Consider the following 15,793-nt stretch of genomic DNA (forward strand, 5'->3'; position numbering starts at 1 on the left):
TAGTGTTTGAGAGAAGATAATGAATCATGCGGTTCTGAAACAACAGAAGGGAAAATAAATGATGACAGAATTTTCGTTTGGTGAACTAATACAATGAACGTATTGCAACTTTAATAACCGAATACAAAGTATCCAGTGTTGTTGTGAAATTCTGTTGCAGTTCAACTTCATTACAAAAACAGACATTTGGGACTGCTACAGTATGGATAATATTTCATCTAAATAAACTACCATTCCCATAAATCTCAGGATTTTTGCATAATCGCCTAATCTCTCTCACTAGCACTTTCTGTGACGTTAAGGGGGGCGTGCGCCTTTTCAGCAAATTATCAACGCATCGAGCGCCGATTGGGCGACATCCTCCACGTGACTCACACCATCCAATCAGCGCCTATCCCGATGAATACATTTCCATCTTTCTAAAGGTGAGTTCTAAAAAATGATGACGTGAAACGATGAAGTCTTGCTGTGTTGTCACCATCTGTTTGCACAGGAACAAAGTGCTTCAAAGCAAACATGATGAAATAAACAGACGTGTCAAGTTTCGTAAAACGGCAAAGCTGCATTACATACGGGCTCCAGAACGGAAGATATCCCGATAGCGTTTACGAAACAGGGAACTAGCGCTGTTATTTTTTCGTAAGTACTTGCTGTGAAGTTTCTGCGTTGATTTGTGAAGACTCTTGCGCAATATTGTACAGTTAAGTGACCCGTGCTGCGCCCCACTCATCATTTTAAATAACAACAATTGAACAGTTTCAAAAGTTGTGTTGAAATTCCACACTGTTTGTCTTTGCGTTTTGTTTTATGACTTTTTATAGTCCATGCGTCTGAATGTCACTGAACGTAATGCAATTTTAAACCTATATGTGCGTTTACACGTGTTTGTGTCTGACAGTAAGTGCGCAATAGTTCAGAAAGGATGAATGTGGGCACGGCGCACAGTGAGGTCAACCCAAACACACGAGTGATGAACAGCAGGGGTATATGGCTCTCCTATGTGCTTGGCATCGGCCTCCTACACATCATATTGCTCAGCATACCCTTCGTCAGCGTGCCTGTGGTCTGGACCCTCACCAACCTCATCCATAACTTGGTAAGAGCTGCTAAATGATATGGGTTTGTGGTTGTTGTTTTGCTAAATCAAGTTTTCCAACAGCAAAATTGTTTATAATAATAAAAAAGCTACCAAATGATCCTTATATAAAGTTTTGAATATATTTAAATTGAGTATGAACTTCATAGGCCCAAAATATGCAAAATTATTAACATGGGATATTAACTGAAAAAGAAAACTGTGTTTGTTCTCACTGCAAGTGAACCTGTTTTTATATAGTTTGGATATACTTTACATACATTTTTAATACTATTTGTATTTTTAAAAACTTTTTTTGTAGCTTGTTTATGGTTTGCCATTCATCTAATTAGACAAGTGTCTAAGGGACTTTGTATTTGTGAATTTGTAAATTTTTTTGATGCGTTGGTTATTTGCATTTCTACTAACAGTCAAAAGTATTTAAACCGTAAGATCTTAATGTTTTTTTTTTTTTTTTTTTAAAGAAGCCTCTTCTGCTCAACAAGCCTGCATTTATTTGATTGTAAAATTTGTAAATATTTGTAATATTTAAAATAGCTGTTTTCTATTTTAATATATTTTAAAATGTAATTTATTCCTGTAATTTCGAAGCTGAATTTTTAGCATCATTACTCCAGTCACATGATCCTAGAAATCACTAATATTCTGATTTACTGCTCATAAAATTTGATGAAAATACTTTTTTAGGTTTCTTTGAATAGAAAGTTCAGAAGAACAGTATTTATCTGAAATAGAAATCTTTTGTAACATTGTAAATGTCTTTATCATCACTTTTGATCAATTTAAAGCATCCTTTGTCAAATAAAAGTATTAATTTCTATAACTTCTTGCCAAAAAAAATAAAAAATAATAAATTGTGTAGTGTAAAATGTTACAAAAGTTTTTTTTTATTTCAAATGAATGCTGATCTTTGGATCTTTCTATACATCAAAGAATCCTAAAAAAAACTCAGCTGTTTTAAATATTGATAATTATAATAATAATAATAATAATAATATAACATGTTTCTTCAACGCAAATCAGCGTATTAGAATCATTTCTAAAAGATCATGTGACACTGAAGACTGGAGTAATGATGCTGAAAATGTAGCTTTGAACTTTTAAATTCTATGAGAGTAGCGAAGTCCACATCTATAATGATAACAACACAGAGGAACAATGTAATATATTTGGAATCGCTATAGTTTTTTTCCTGCAGGTGACAACTAAATAAAAATGTAACGTTATCATGCATTGATGTGAATGCTGAAATGCTTACTGTGACAGATGTCTTTATAATAATCGATCTTGGTGTGAACAGGCCTTGACTACAATATAAACAGTAGCAGTGTTATTTCCTGCTGTCATAACATGATCTGCAACCCATTTTATCTCACAACCTGCCAATAGAAAACCATAGCAGTAGTTTCATAGTGCACAGCACAGATGCTTTCTTAAAGACTTCTTAAGATGCAGAGGCCTAAAATAATCATTTGTTTTTGACAGTCCCCAGCTGCAGAAACTCTGAAACGGCAACATTTTTTCTTGCTGAATTTTGGCCCGTTCAGTTGCTGACTCCAGGTTCTGTAATTTCAGCCAGTGTTGGACTAACAGAGCCCTCCTATATCGCCTTTCTTAGTCATCCTGCTCCCAAAACGGATCAGCTCTTGCTGTTGTCCTCAGAGTTTCACAACATCTGCTGATAGAGCTTTGAAGAATTGTACCAAAGGTCATGATGTTCTGTGACTGTCTTTTCTGCCATAGTGCATGTATATCTTCCTACACACGGTAAAAGGAACGCCGTTTGAGACTCCGGACCAAGGCAAGGCCCGGCTTCTAACCCACTGGGAACAGATGGACTACGGGGTCCAGTTCACTGCCTCTCGGAAGTTTCTCACCATCACCCCTATTATACTGTAAGAGTGTTCGCCTTTGCTCTGTGCTGTTAGAAGCTTCATTCTGCCTGTCACGCTAATTTGTCCCTTTTAGTTGTGTTCTGCACACGCACTGGGAAGGCTTTCACAGCTTGCTCTGCATGACCATAAGCAAGAGGCAGTGATGCTGACATCCTGTGGTGTCTGCTGGCAAGGAGAGCCGGATTTAGAAACAGTTAGTCAGTCAGTCAGGTCATTTGCTCTGTTTTCTACTCTCGCGTATCTTCTCTACTCATATTGGGAGGGTATATCTGTCAGTTACAGTGAGGGACGAGGAGGTTTGACTTGATTTTACTGCTGTTCTTACTGGTAAAATGAAACAGGACCTAAAAAACCTTGAATTGTTAGTTTAAACTGTGCTTGCCTTTTTTGTGTATACCCATTTGATGTATTTCAGAGTGACACAAATATTTGACAAAATAAAAAGTCCCTGCTGGCAAAAGTCCACTTCCAGAACAAAAATTTACTGATAATGTACTCACCCCCTTGCCATCCAAGATGTTCATGTCTTTGTTTCTTCGGTCGGAAAAAAATTGTTTTTTGAGTTAAACATTTCAAGATTTTTCTCCATATAATGGACTGATATGGTGCCCCGATTTTGAACTTCCAAAATGCAGATTAAATGCGGCTTCAAACAATCTCAAATGCAGTTGTAAATGATCCCAGCTGAGGAAGAAGGGTCTTATCTAGCGAAACGATCAGTTATTTTCATTAAAAAATACAATTTAAATACTTTTTGATTAGGGATGCACCGAAACGTATCGGCCGAAATGCTTGCGCGTTTTGTCAGTAAAGCCGGTTCTGTAATCAGCGGTAAATGCCATCAGGTGCGTGATTTCACGTTAAGCCGTATATACTACACACAGCCGTTGTTCACTGACGAGCTGCGCAAATCCATGTTCATTATCAGTGTGAATTTGCGCAGCTCGTCAGTGTAGTATATACGGCTCAACGTGAAATCACGCACCTGATGGCATTTACCGCTGATTACAGAACCGGCTTTACTGACAAAACGCGCAAGCATTTCGGCCGATACGTTTCGGTGCATCCCTATTTTTAATCTCAAACGCTCATCTTGCGCTCATCTTGTCTTGCTCTCCCTGAACTCTGTGTATTCTGGCTCAAGACAGTTAGGGTATGTCGAAAAACTCCAATCATATTTTCTCCCTCAACTTCAAAAATCATTTCAAAATCATCCTACATCGCTGCAGAAGTACCGACCCAGTCTTTGCAGAGTGAACATGCAAAGAAGATCAAACACCCTTAACAAAAAAGGTAAAACAGCAAAAAAGCAGTTCAGGCAGAGTAAGACAAGACGAGTGTTTAACATTAAAAAGTATATAAATTGTATTGTTTTTATGAAAATAACCGATTGTTTCGCTAGATAAGACCCTTTTTCCTCGGCTAGGATCACATTTGGGATTGTTTGAAGCAGTATTTAAACTGCATTTTGTAAGTTAAAACTCGGGGCACCATAGCAGTCCATTATATGGAGAAAAATGCTAAAATGTTTTCCTCAAAAAATATAATTTCTTTATGACTGAAGAAAGAAAGACATGAACATCTTGGATGACAAGGGGGTGAGTACATTATATGTGAATGTTTGTTCTGGAAGTGGACTTCTCCTTTAAACCAGCATAGTTTGCTGGCCTTAGCTTGTTTAAAGTGGTCTTAGATAGTCTAGCTGGACTGCTAGCCTGGCCAAACTGGTGTTTAGGTTAGTCTAACAGCCTGAACAGAAAAGTATTTCAATCCCCAAAACAACCAACAGACCAGCCTGACCAGTCTGAGAGGGCAGCTGAGATCAACAAATGTTGTTTTCTGCAGGGCTGATTATATAATTTGAGAATTGGATGGTGAAAAGTGGGCATTACATGGTAGCAGTTTTATTTTAGTAGGGGTGTAACGGTACACGTATTTGTACGGAAAATTTTCAGTATGGGTCTTTCGGTATGTATGCATGTGCAACGAACATATACAGCACTGTTTTAAACACTGCCCAAGAAACAAAGTCTCATCTTTCCAATTACGTCTTTTTTTTTTCCCAGTAAATTTAAACAATAAATGCCGTTTTGACGCTCTTTGATGTGGCGAGACAGATCGCCTCAACACGGAGCGTTATCATCTCTTACTTTTTACTACTACTTTTAACACAAAACAAACATCCTGCAGTTGCTCAATCAGTGTTTCAACCGTGGTAAGACGTCAATAAATCAAGCATGTCACGTAGCATTTCATTTAGGCTACCTCAGCAAGTCATCAGTGTCCACAGCTCGTAAGTTCACGTTAGTTCGAAATATTAGACTATATACTTATTATATTTCACTTCACCTGTAAGTGATATCTTAATTATTTAATGTATGTTTAAACATATCTGTTATGAAACAAGTTATGACAATCACTGTGTAGGCTAAGTAAGTATATTTTAACAACAAATAGAAATTTTATATTTTAGAAGTTAATTTGAAAACTACTTTATGTGCAGTTTACATGTTTGCATATAATGTTTTGTGTGTTGATTTATTATATTAAAAAATAATTAGTGATTAAATTTAAGTTTGGGATCTGTTGTTAACTGTACCCTTTTAGTAAAGTAAAAGGGCTCACTATAGTTAAGAGCATAAGCTGAGCTGAGGTAGATTTTTATCCCTAAGAAAATTTTTATTATAATTGAATTTTTTTTTTTTTTTTTTTTTAAAAAGAGCATTTTTTTATCAGTAAACCAGTTTACTAAAGAAAAAATGCAATTTTGTCCAAACCCCCCCGCCTTTTTCTGTACCAAAACCGCACCGAACTCAACCGTGACATCAAAACCGAGGTACGAACTGAAGCGTCATGATTGTGTGCTGTTACACCCTTATATTTTAGTATTATTTATATACTATTATAGTATTTATTGATATTACTAATTAATTTTTGACATTTTCTATTCTATTTCGCTTTAGATTTGATTTCAGTTAGTTGCTAAGGCAAGTTTAAAGGGGTGATCAGATGCCCGTTTTCCACAAGTTAATATGATTCTTTAGGGTCTTAATGAAAAGTCTATAATATACTTTGGTTAAAAATTCTCAGTGGTAGTGTAAAACAACACCCTTTTTACCTTGTCAAAATGAGCTCTGCAAAAATCAACCCAGTCTGATGGATTGTTCCTTTAAATGCAAATGAGCTCTGCTCGCCCCGCCCCTCTCTTCTCTCTGTGGAGTGAGGAGCCTGTTTACTTTAGCCGCATTTAGTGCTTTTAGCCGCGAAAATTGCTAACTAGCACGTTATTAGAAAAGGTGATTGATTAAAAAAAAAAAAAAACCCTTATACTCACTTCTGCTGTAAGTGAAGCTAAATCGCGAATGTTTTTACGCAAACATAGATGCATTTATGTAGATCGGGAAGTGCATTCCCTTCACAAAGGCATAATGTACAGTCATATTAATAATTGCACAGCTTTTCACCACATAAAGATTAGGCCATAAAATGTTATTTGAGAAGAAAGTTTTTTTATTTATTTTTTTTTTTTAAATCATACCTGTTTATTATCTTAAATCCATTACAGTGTTCTAAAGCAATAAGCCCCGTGAAGCCGTGGTTTATGGTGAATTTATAACAGATAAGGGTAGAAAATTAACCATGGTTTTATTATAGTAAAAGTGTAGTAACCATGTTTTTTTTGGCACATTGATTACCATTTGTATAATAATAGTTTTACTACAAATACCATGGTTAAACTATAGTGGTGTAGTGTAAACTATAATAGTGTAGTAAAACCATGATTAATTTTCATAAGGGCCCCTTAGCTGTTATAAATTCCCTGTAAACCACGGCTTCACAAGCTTATTGCTTTTATAAAACAGTTATTCCATATACGTAGTAATGTTTCACAAAATAAAACAAAGCAAATAAAGTATAATGATATTAATAAAAACATTATTCTTCCGCTGGTTGTGGTTGCAACAAAGTGGTTGCAGAGCAACACACAAACAAACAAAGGTGTATGTTTGTAGAGTAATTTACAACAGCTTAGAACTTGGCTCAACCAATCAGAATCAAAGTAACCGTAACTATCCATTTTATAATAAAGCAATAAGCCACAAGAAGCTGTGGTTTACAGTGAATTTATTGCAGCTAAGGGATGTTGTCTGTTATAAATCCACTGTAAACCATGGCTTCACGGGGCTTATTGCTATTATAAAACGGTTATTCCATATTTGTAGTAAGATTTCTAAAAAATAAAACAGAACAAATTTAGTGTAATGATATTAATAAAAACACTATTCTTCCGCCAAACAATGTCGTTCCTCAGAAACTGTTGTGGTTGCCGTGCAACACGTAGACCTAAACAATAATAGTGTATGTTTGTAGAGTAATTTACAGAAGCTTCGAGCACAGCTCAACCAATTAGAATCAAGGACCGGAACTATCCATTTTAATAAAAATAATACACTTTAACAGTATTACTGCAGGCCTACTATTAAATTTTTTTTCCATGCTCATGTTAACGGATAAAAACGTTAAAGCTGCACACGGTTGCAGTCTAGTAGCGTGTTCCAGGAGCGGTGTGTCTGCAGCAGTGCAGAGCTTGTTTCTGCACAGAGTCTGTGCTGCACGTGCAGAATTAAAGTGACAACGCATCGTTTGCGTAAATATGCTGAAAAAGTATTTTCAATAAATGTTTGGATTCAAAATCAAAATGGACAAATGTGTTTGTGGAAATCAGACTTGTTCTGTGTGTAAGCTATTGTGCAATAATTGCACAATTCTAAAAACAAAAATGCACTGCATGATCAAACATATATGTGAGATAAATGTATATATATTTTTTAAAAAGTCAAAAAATGCTCCCCTCCACCCCTCAAATTAAAAAAAACTCCCCTCTCTCTCTCTAAAAAAAAAAAAAAAAAAAAAATAATAATAATCAAGCCCTGAATGAGTGTCTAAAAATGGAGTATCTCTATAAATAATTCTACATGATTAATAGGAGGCTTTAAAAAGATCGGTATCAGTGATCAGTATCGGTACAGCTTCCTGTGAACGCCGCTTGGTGATCGGCCTCAAAAATCCTGATAAGAGCACCTCTAATTACTAATGTTATGCAACGTTACGTAATGAAGTTACTAATGACATTGGTTGTTATTGAGGAATAACACACCTTGGAATGTTGCGGCTGACCAATCAGAGTCAAGTTATCCATATAGCCATGTAATAACATTATCTAATAGCTTGCACAGATGTAAAAAGAAAGGAATTTTAATGAAAATGTATAGTATATTGTTGATAAACAGTTTTTTCTTTAGAGTAGCATGCACCGTACTAAGCAAGCATGTCTGTTTTGCTATTGTTCTCATTTTATATTGATTATAATCATCTTTTTCATCATCTTTTTATATACATGTTTGAAAGCATTTTGTTGCAGCATGAAGAAACCACATCCTGTGTTTTTTTTTTTTTTTTTTTTTTTTAGATGCAGTCTCATGCTGTGCTTGGTTGAGCAACTTCTGTCGCCTCTGCATCTGTGCGTCTCATATTGCTGTCTGACTTGATCTTGTCCTTGTCCTTCCCCTCTACAGGTATTTCCTGACCAGTTTCTATACAAAGTATGACAGGGTCCACTTCATCATCAACACCATTTCCCTGCTCACCGTACTTATCCCCAAACTGCCTCAGTTCCACGGGGTCCGTCTCTTTGGAATTAATAAGTACTGACGAGGCTTTGATCTTCAACACGAGAGGATGTGTGGTCACTTACTTCGTGGGAATAAAAAAAGGGGAAATTGCTCTGCTGCTAGACCGTCGAAGTGGCTGAATGATCTGCTACGGTATCACTTTTATCTGTGTTTTTTATATAACATTCAGTAGATGCAAACACGGTTGTAGAACCACCAGCAGAATGCAGCAAAAGAGGGTCTCTGGAGATGCTAAGACAGCGCTGTGTATGTCATTTGGACCCGTGTGTTAGATTTCAGTCACTTTGGCAGTGAGTCAGCACATCCCAATGTTCAGCACAGGGTGTTTAGAAAGAGAAAAAAGGTACTGTGTTTTTGAAGAAAGTGTACAAGGCTATTTTTAGCCCGGGTGCAAAAGACTGGCTTCAGTCCCATAGTTGGACAATGTCACCCTGTCCTGATAAAACTTTTGCCAGACCCGTATTTCATGTTTTTAGATTTAAAACAAAACTAGTTGAATTTTATATATGCACAACCTGTTCAAATGTTTTATATGTCATATCTAGTGTTTTCCAGAGCCCTAACAGTCTCAAACCTTTCACTCTTTTATGACATGCACTTAATATTGAGTAACAGAAAAGTTACATGGACGCATGGGAATTAAAAACTGCAGGAGTGGCTTCAGATTGGGAGAAAAGACACAAGGGAATATTGGATTGGATTCATTTTTTCCCCCAATAGAGAAACTGCAGTCTGTGGATATGACCTTTGGTCCATAATTTTGTTGGACTCTTGTGTACAGCTCCTGCACTGTCCACCATCCAGGTCTGGGTGAGGATAGATTACATGTTAATGCAGTTTGCTAAGGTACAGAATATTTCTGTGTGATTGTGAATAAGATGTCTAAGTGCTTATCATTGTTTACGGTCAATCCAAATGTTCACTTTTACCATGTCTGTCTCACAAAGGCAGTAACTGAAACAATCTGTCACAGTACAGATCTTGATTTAAAATACCAGATTTTAGTTTTGACCAAATATGTAGTTACGGCATTTTGCCTTTGAACAGCAGTATGGACTGATGACAGGCCCTGTGATATGCATTTTGCATGACAGCACTATAATGAGCATAGTTTCTGCATTAGTAACTGTCTTAATTTTTGTACCAAAAAGTTATATTGGAATGATGTATGGTCTGTGACTAACCCTGCAGACATATAGTACTTACCAAGCAAAATTTTCAAAAGGTTGCTTTGAAAATGACATTGCTTGCATTTATTGTCTTGTACAGCATTTCCTTGTCAATTTTAGTCGCTGTTTATTATGTGTATGTGAGTTTGTTTTAGTGCTGCTCTTTCTTCAATGATATGGATCATTGTGAAACCAGTGATCCTGCCGACGTGGAGCAACACTTTATCTAACAGATCAGCTGACCTTGATCTATATTTGTTCTTATTTTAGTTTGCTTTGTAAGTCTTATTCTGTGTTTTCAACATTTTGTCGACATCAGTATTTGCAGTAGCAACTGTATTTTGCAAATAGCAATATTACAGTCGATGATTGCTTTAGAATTTATTTGTTGGCAGGGTACCTTTCGCAATCGTGTTTGATGCAATTGCAGAGCAACTGTGACAGGGCTGATACTATGTGAAAATCATTTTTACTGTTCATCAGCTGGGCTTCAGTTCTCATCATTTTTAATGTATCATCTCTTACTTTGACCGGCTTCAACAGTTGTAGCTAATGGGATTGTTCCGTGTAATTAAATTTTGGCCCATGCCATATTAATACATTTACACTGACTATTTAACCACGTCTAATCTTTAAAAGATTGGTTCACTACCAGAATAAGCATTTCCTGATCATTTCCACACCACTATGTCATCCAAGATGATGTCTTTCTTTTTTTTAGTCGAAAAGTAATTAAGGAAAACATTCTAGGATTTTTGTCCATATAGTTGACTTCAATGGGAACCAAAAGGTTAAAGGTCCAAAATGCAGTTTCAATGCAGCTGTAACGGGCTCTACACAATCCCAGATGAGGAACTAGAGTCTTGTCTAGCGAAAACATTGGTTATTTTCTAAAATAAAAATACTTTTTAGCCACAAATGCTTGTCTTGCACTAGCTCAACTTCACACATTACGTAGTCACATTGGAAAGGTTGCATTACCAAAAGCTGACGTAAAAATATAAGGGTCGTCTGTAACTTTGTAATATTACACTGAAGGTGATCTTTTTTTAACTTGTAACCATAATTCCCACCCTTGTCCAGTTGGTGGCTAGTGCACTCCAGTGTGCCAGTTTTTGCCAAGTCCGTGTTTTACCCGTGGAATTGGGCTACTATTGTTTTTGATGTCCGCAGGTTGAATCGACCCCAATAATGTCATATTTAGCCCCTGAAATGCGAATTTACCAGGGGAACCCCAACAAAAAACGTGGATTTTATCCCCTCGATTGGGTTTTGGGCTAGTTTTGAGTAGCAATTGGGTGGGTTTTGTTGTGAAAACCTGGCAACCCTGATCCAGAACAAAAACGAAACTGTCACAAATCTTTTGCTATGTGTTTGATTACATACAGGCAACTACCCAGTTTTAAGCTACCTTGATCTATCACATACGCCACATTAAAGAGCGCCAAAACTGTATTTATTGCTTGAATTACCTAATGAAATGGACAGAATTTGAAATTCTGAGACTTTTTCATATGAAAAGTATCAAAGCGTAGCCTATTGTGATTTATTGGTGCACAATGTACACAATGTACTGTTTATTCAGTAACGGAAAACAGCATAGATCAAAAGATCGTAGATTCACAAAAATGAGTATCAATTAAAATCGAGAAAATGCAGATTTTTTTTTTTACCCAACTCGTATTTTGTTGTTTTTGTCTTTCGCTGTCACTGCTGGGTGTGGTGTTGAATAAGAAATGTGACACATGGTCTCTGTTCATCAGTTCTCTTCATACATAAATCAGTCCATAACCCTATATGCTTGTTGTTCAAGTTCATGATTAAAAATGAAAATGTGAACAAAAATAAAAGCAATTAAATGTGTTATAATTAAAAGATGAAAATTAAAATGACGGGTTATAATAGATTTTTTAAAGAATTGTTATGACCCTGTCCTTCAAGCGTAGGTGGAAGTACTAATTCACAGGGGGCGTCAGCGTTAACGCTTCTCATTTATTTTGAATAGGTGATGTCGTGTGTGGCTGGACTGAATTGTGGATCAGTTGTGTCGTGCCACTGGCGTTGCTCACGGCAGACGCTAGCCATTCACGTTCATGCAACACTAGACAAGTAATGTGATTGGCTATTGTCACTATGATGATTATGTCACTATGTCACTATGACCAAGCTTCAGACATGCCCTCCGTTGAGCATTAACGTGCAAAGGAAGTCAAAAACCCTTTACCAAAAAAGGTAAAACAACTATGTCGACAACTATGTTTATTTATTTATTTATTTTTAGAAAATGACTGATCATTTCGCTAGATAAGACACTTATTCTTTGGCTGGGATTGTGTAGAGTCATTTGAAACTGCAATTCGGATCTTCAACCCATTGATCCCCAGTGAAAAAGAGAAAAATCATGGAAAGTTTTCCTCAAAAACCTTAATTTCTTTTTGGCTGAAGAAAGAAAGACAAACATCTTGAATGACATAGGCGTGAGTAAATTATCAGGAATGTTTTATTCTGGAAGTGAACTAATCTTTTAATGCTACGAGCATTGAATCTTTGTTTTGGGAGCTGTAAGAACAAGTCCTCCGGATTGGAAGTTGGTCTGTTGTGGTATTGCTGGTAGGATGTGGATGTCAGGGTTCATGCTGAGTGACTTCAGAGTCTTTCTTTCTCGTGTAGTCAAGTACGACGTCTTTCAGTTGCAGCAGAGTCTCTCGGAGAAATTGTCAGTTGTTGTACTATTCTGCCATCTCTAATTGACAGTTTCTCCTGTTTACGTTCACACAGTGATTGTGATTGACAGCAGCGCTGAGGCCACTCCATCAGCGATTTACTAGCTGCACGGCGGGATGCTGTGCAAGGTTAAACAGCAGGGATAATCTTATCCTGAGACTGATGAAGCGTATTCATCAGTTAATGTGAAACAATGTGCAGTAATGAATGAATGAATGAATGAACTCTACCTGACATTCCACAATGAGCCAGATGAATGAAAGCAGACATTTAAAGAGATAGTAAAGCCAAAAATAGAAATCCTATCATTTATTAACCTTTGTGGCAGCCCAAAGCTGATTTTCTTTCTTATGTGAAACACAAAAGGATATTTTTGGGACATTGGACCCCATTTACTTATTATGTGGTCCAAAAAACATTTCTGATTTACAGAAAAAATAAGGCTTACATGTTTGCAACAACATGAGGGTGAGTGATAAAATCGAATGATGGCAGCATTTAAGTTTTTGGATGAGTATAAAGAAGATGAGTATTTTGGACAGTATAAAGAAGGCACTATGCTTGTATTCCGGTGTGCAACGTGAGCCAAGGCCGTGCTCTTTGGGCTGTTACCCAAAGCCGGCAACTTTTTAAACATTGACTGGGTGAGAGTGGGTCAGAATGGGCGAGAGTAAGGCCTCGTGTCAGTGTCAGCTCTCCATTACTAGCTGCAGCCTGTGTAAGCTGTCTATCACCCTGTCAACACGTCTCTTTCCCCTCAGTGAGCAGATCTGTTCCAAACGTGAGGTGATTCCTTCCTTCTACACACATTTACTGGTTTACTGGTCTTTTTGACTCTGATCATTTTGAATGACACCCCAGATAGTATGTGTATTATTTTTAAATATTGTATGCCATGGTTGTATGTTTATTATGTTACACTAGCCTTGAAAAGTCTTCACCTGTAGCATTTGAAGTAATACAGTGATATTTATGTTTGCACGAAGGGCTGTCGGCAACAGGACCAAGTCACATTGATGCAGCACTCAAAGCTGACTGTTCATCAAATTATAGCCTGGAGTAGCCTGAATATTCGCCACTCTTATGGGAATTTCTTTTATATACTCTTAAAAATAAAGGTGCTTCACAGTGCCATAAAAGAACCTTTTTTGTTTAAATGGTTCCATAAAGAACCTTTAACATCTAAAGCGATGTGAACCTTTTGTGAAACAAAAAGGTTCTTTGTGGCTAAAGAAGGTTCTTCAGATTATTAAAAAAGTAAGAAAGAGATGGTTCTTTGAAGAACCTTTGACTGAATGGTTCTTTGTGGAACCAGAAATGGTTCTTCTGTGGCATCGCTGTGAAGAACCTTTTAAAGAGTGTACAGAGAGAATTGATTAATTTGGTATGAAGTATTTGTAGACATACACACTGCTTTTCAAAGGTTTGGTATTGGTAATAATTTTTTTTGGAGATATCTAAAAGAAGTCTCTTAAGCTCTCACCAAGACTGGATTTGTTTGATCAAAAAGAATTCTATTTTACAGTTTGTAATAACTGTGTTACCAATGCTTCTGTAAAACTGTAAAAGTCTTTGCTGTTAGGTTACTTTTGATCAATTTAATGCATATAAATCTTACTGACCCCAAACTTTTGAATGGTAGTGTAGATGGAGTGGGTAACAGTTGTTTGATTTTATGTTGGAACATGATAACTTAGATACTGAAAGCAGGTGTATTGGTAATTACAGTAGTGATGGTATTTACGTATTAAACGGAAGGTTTGATTTGTATTGCACTGTAAGAAAATCTGTAAAACTGAAAAGGTACTGCTTTTATTTCTGACAGAACATTATCTGTTCAGATTACAGACATTTCCTTCAACCTTAAAACACAATGCAATGCATAATTTATAATACGGGTAAAACACCAGTGGAAAATCAATGCGGAAATTTCTTTCACATTAACACATTTTTACAGACTTTTCTTAGAGTGTGGTAGATGTTGAAAAATCAGCAGTTCAACCAAAATGATTTTAATTATCCATTTATGTAATGTCATTAAAAATAAAAGTGAATTTGAAAAGAAAAAGGGTTTTTTTCATCCTTTTTAGCATGCTGGCATGATGTGTAAAACTTTTGAAATACCTGAGTTGACCACTAGATGTCAGTGCAGCTATTGCTATAAAATGTTACATTTTAGTTCATTCAGTGATTACTATACAATGCAGTGTGTGGTTATCATGGAGACAGATTTATCTGGCCATTGTTAAGATTTTTATGGACATTTTCTAGGGATTGTTACGATTTTTCCTTTTTTTGTGTATCTGATTATTTATATATATATATATATATATATATAAAAAAAACAGGATATTTACCCTGTCAACAGTCCGTGACTACACTGTAAAAAACAATTTGCTGAGTCAACTTGAAATAATTTGTAACCTGGCTGCCTTAAAATTTTAAGTTCAGTCAACTCAAAAAATGATACTTAAAATACTTAAAATGTTAAATTATACTAAGTGACAACTTATGTATTTGATTTGAATCAACTTAAAAATTTAAGGCAGCTGGGTTACTTACCCATCTGTTAAGTTTAGCAAACACAAATATCTAAGTTGTTACTTAGTACAACTTAACATTTCAAGTTGACTAAACTTAAAATTTTAAGGCAGCAGGGTAACAAATTATTTTAAGCTGACTCAACAATTTGTGATTTTTATTTTTTACAGTGTAGTCCCATACACATATATAGTGACAACAATGTGAACTAAATGAATGTTTTATTTTTTCAACCAAAGCTAAAGTTCAGCTAAATGTTTAATGTCTGTCCCACACTGTATAGGGAAATAACGGCAAGACTGCTAAACTGTAAAACTTTTTGCACTACAAACCAGTGTGCTCATAATTAACATAACACATTAAAATAATATTGTAAGACACTCCAATTTGCAATATCAAGCTGCAAATCGAGCTGTTTTGTACAGCTAAAAATAGCTGGAAGCAAATGAGACCCAAAGCCAAGGCCATAAAATTTAAATGGCCACACCCACTCTTATATGAAGACAAAGATGGATATGAGTTTCTGTTGAATACAAAAGAAGATACTCTGAGGCTATGTTTACAGTAGTGCGTTTTTGTTTTAAATGCATAACTTTTGCTGGTTACGCCTGTCGTTTACACTACTCTGGCGTTTTTGAGCCTCAAAAACTGAGACTTTCAAAAACGCTGCACACC

At 36.1% G+C, this 15,793-nt stretch overlaps 1 protein-coding gene across 2 annotated transcripts; it reads left to right on the plus strand.

Annotated features, from left to right (window-relative positions):
* The first annotated feature begins 409 nt into the window (after window positions 1–409).
* ormdl3 (ORMDL sphingolipid biosynthesis regulator 3) lies at window positions 410–14,627 on the plus strand. Of its 2 annotated transcripts, none has more exons than XM_051124592.1 (4): window positions 410–700; window positions 899–1,096; window positions 2,840–2,991; window positions 8,568–14,627. In XM_051124592.1, the coding sequence occupies exons 2-4, from the start codon at window positions 923–925 to the stop codon at window positions 8,701–8,703; spliced, it is 462 nt and encodes a 153-aa protein (XP_050980549.1). In that variant the 5' UTR covers window positions 410–700; window positions 899–922; the 3' UTR covers window positions 8,704–14,627. The 2 variants fall into 2 exon arrangements, with proteins under 2 accessions (XP_050980549.1, XP_050980547.1); XM_051124590.1 differs by having other exon boundaries at window positions 413–639.
* The last annotated feature ends 1,166 nt before the right edge of the window (window positions 14,628–15,793 follow it).

This window comes from Labeo rohita, chromosome 12 (assembly GCF_022985175.1).
Source record: "Labeo rohita strain BAU-BD-2019 chromosome 12, IGBB_LRoh.1.0, whole genome shotgun sequence".
Lineage (NCBI taxonomy): Eukaryota > Metazoa > Chordata > Actinopteri > Cypriniformes > Cyprinidae > Labeo > Labeo rohita.

Coding starts and splice junctions, on each gene's coding strand:
- ormdl3 (XM_051124592.1), top strand. CDS start 923: ATGAATGTGGGCACGGCGCACAGTGAGGTCAACCCAAACACACGAGTG. Junction 1,097..2,839: donor CCAACCTCATCCATAACTTG/GTAAGAGCTGCT, acceptor TTTCTGCCATAG/TGCATGTATATCTTCCTACA. Junction 2,992..8,567: donor ACCATCACCCCTATTATACT/GTAAGAGTGTTC, acceptor TCCCCTCTACAG/GTATTTCCTGACCAGTTTCT.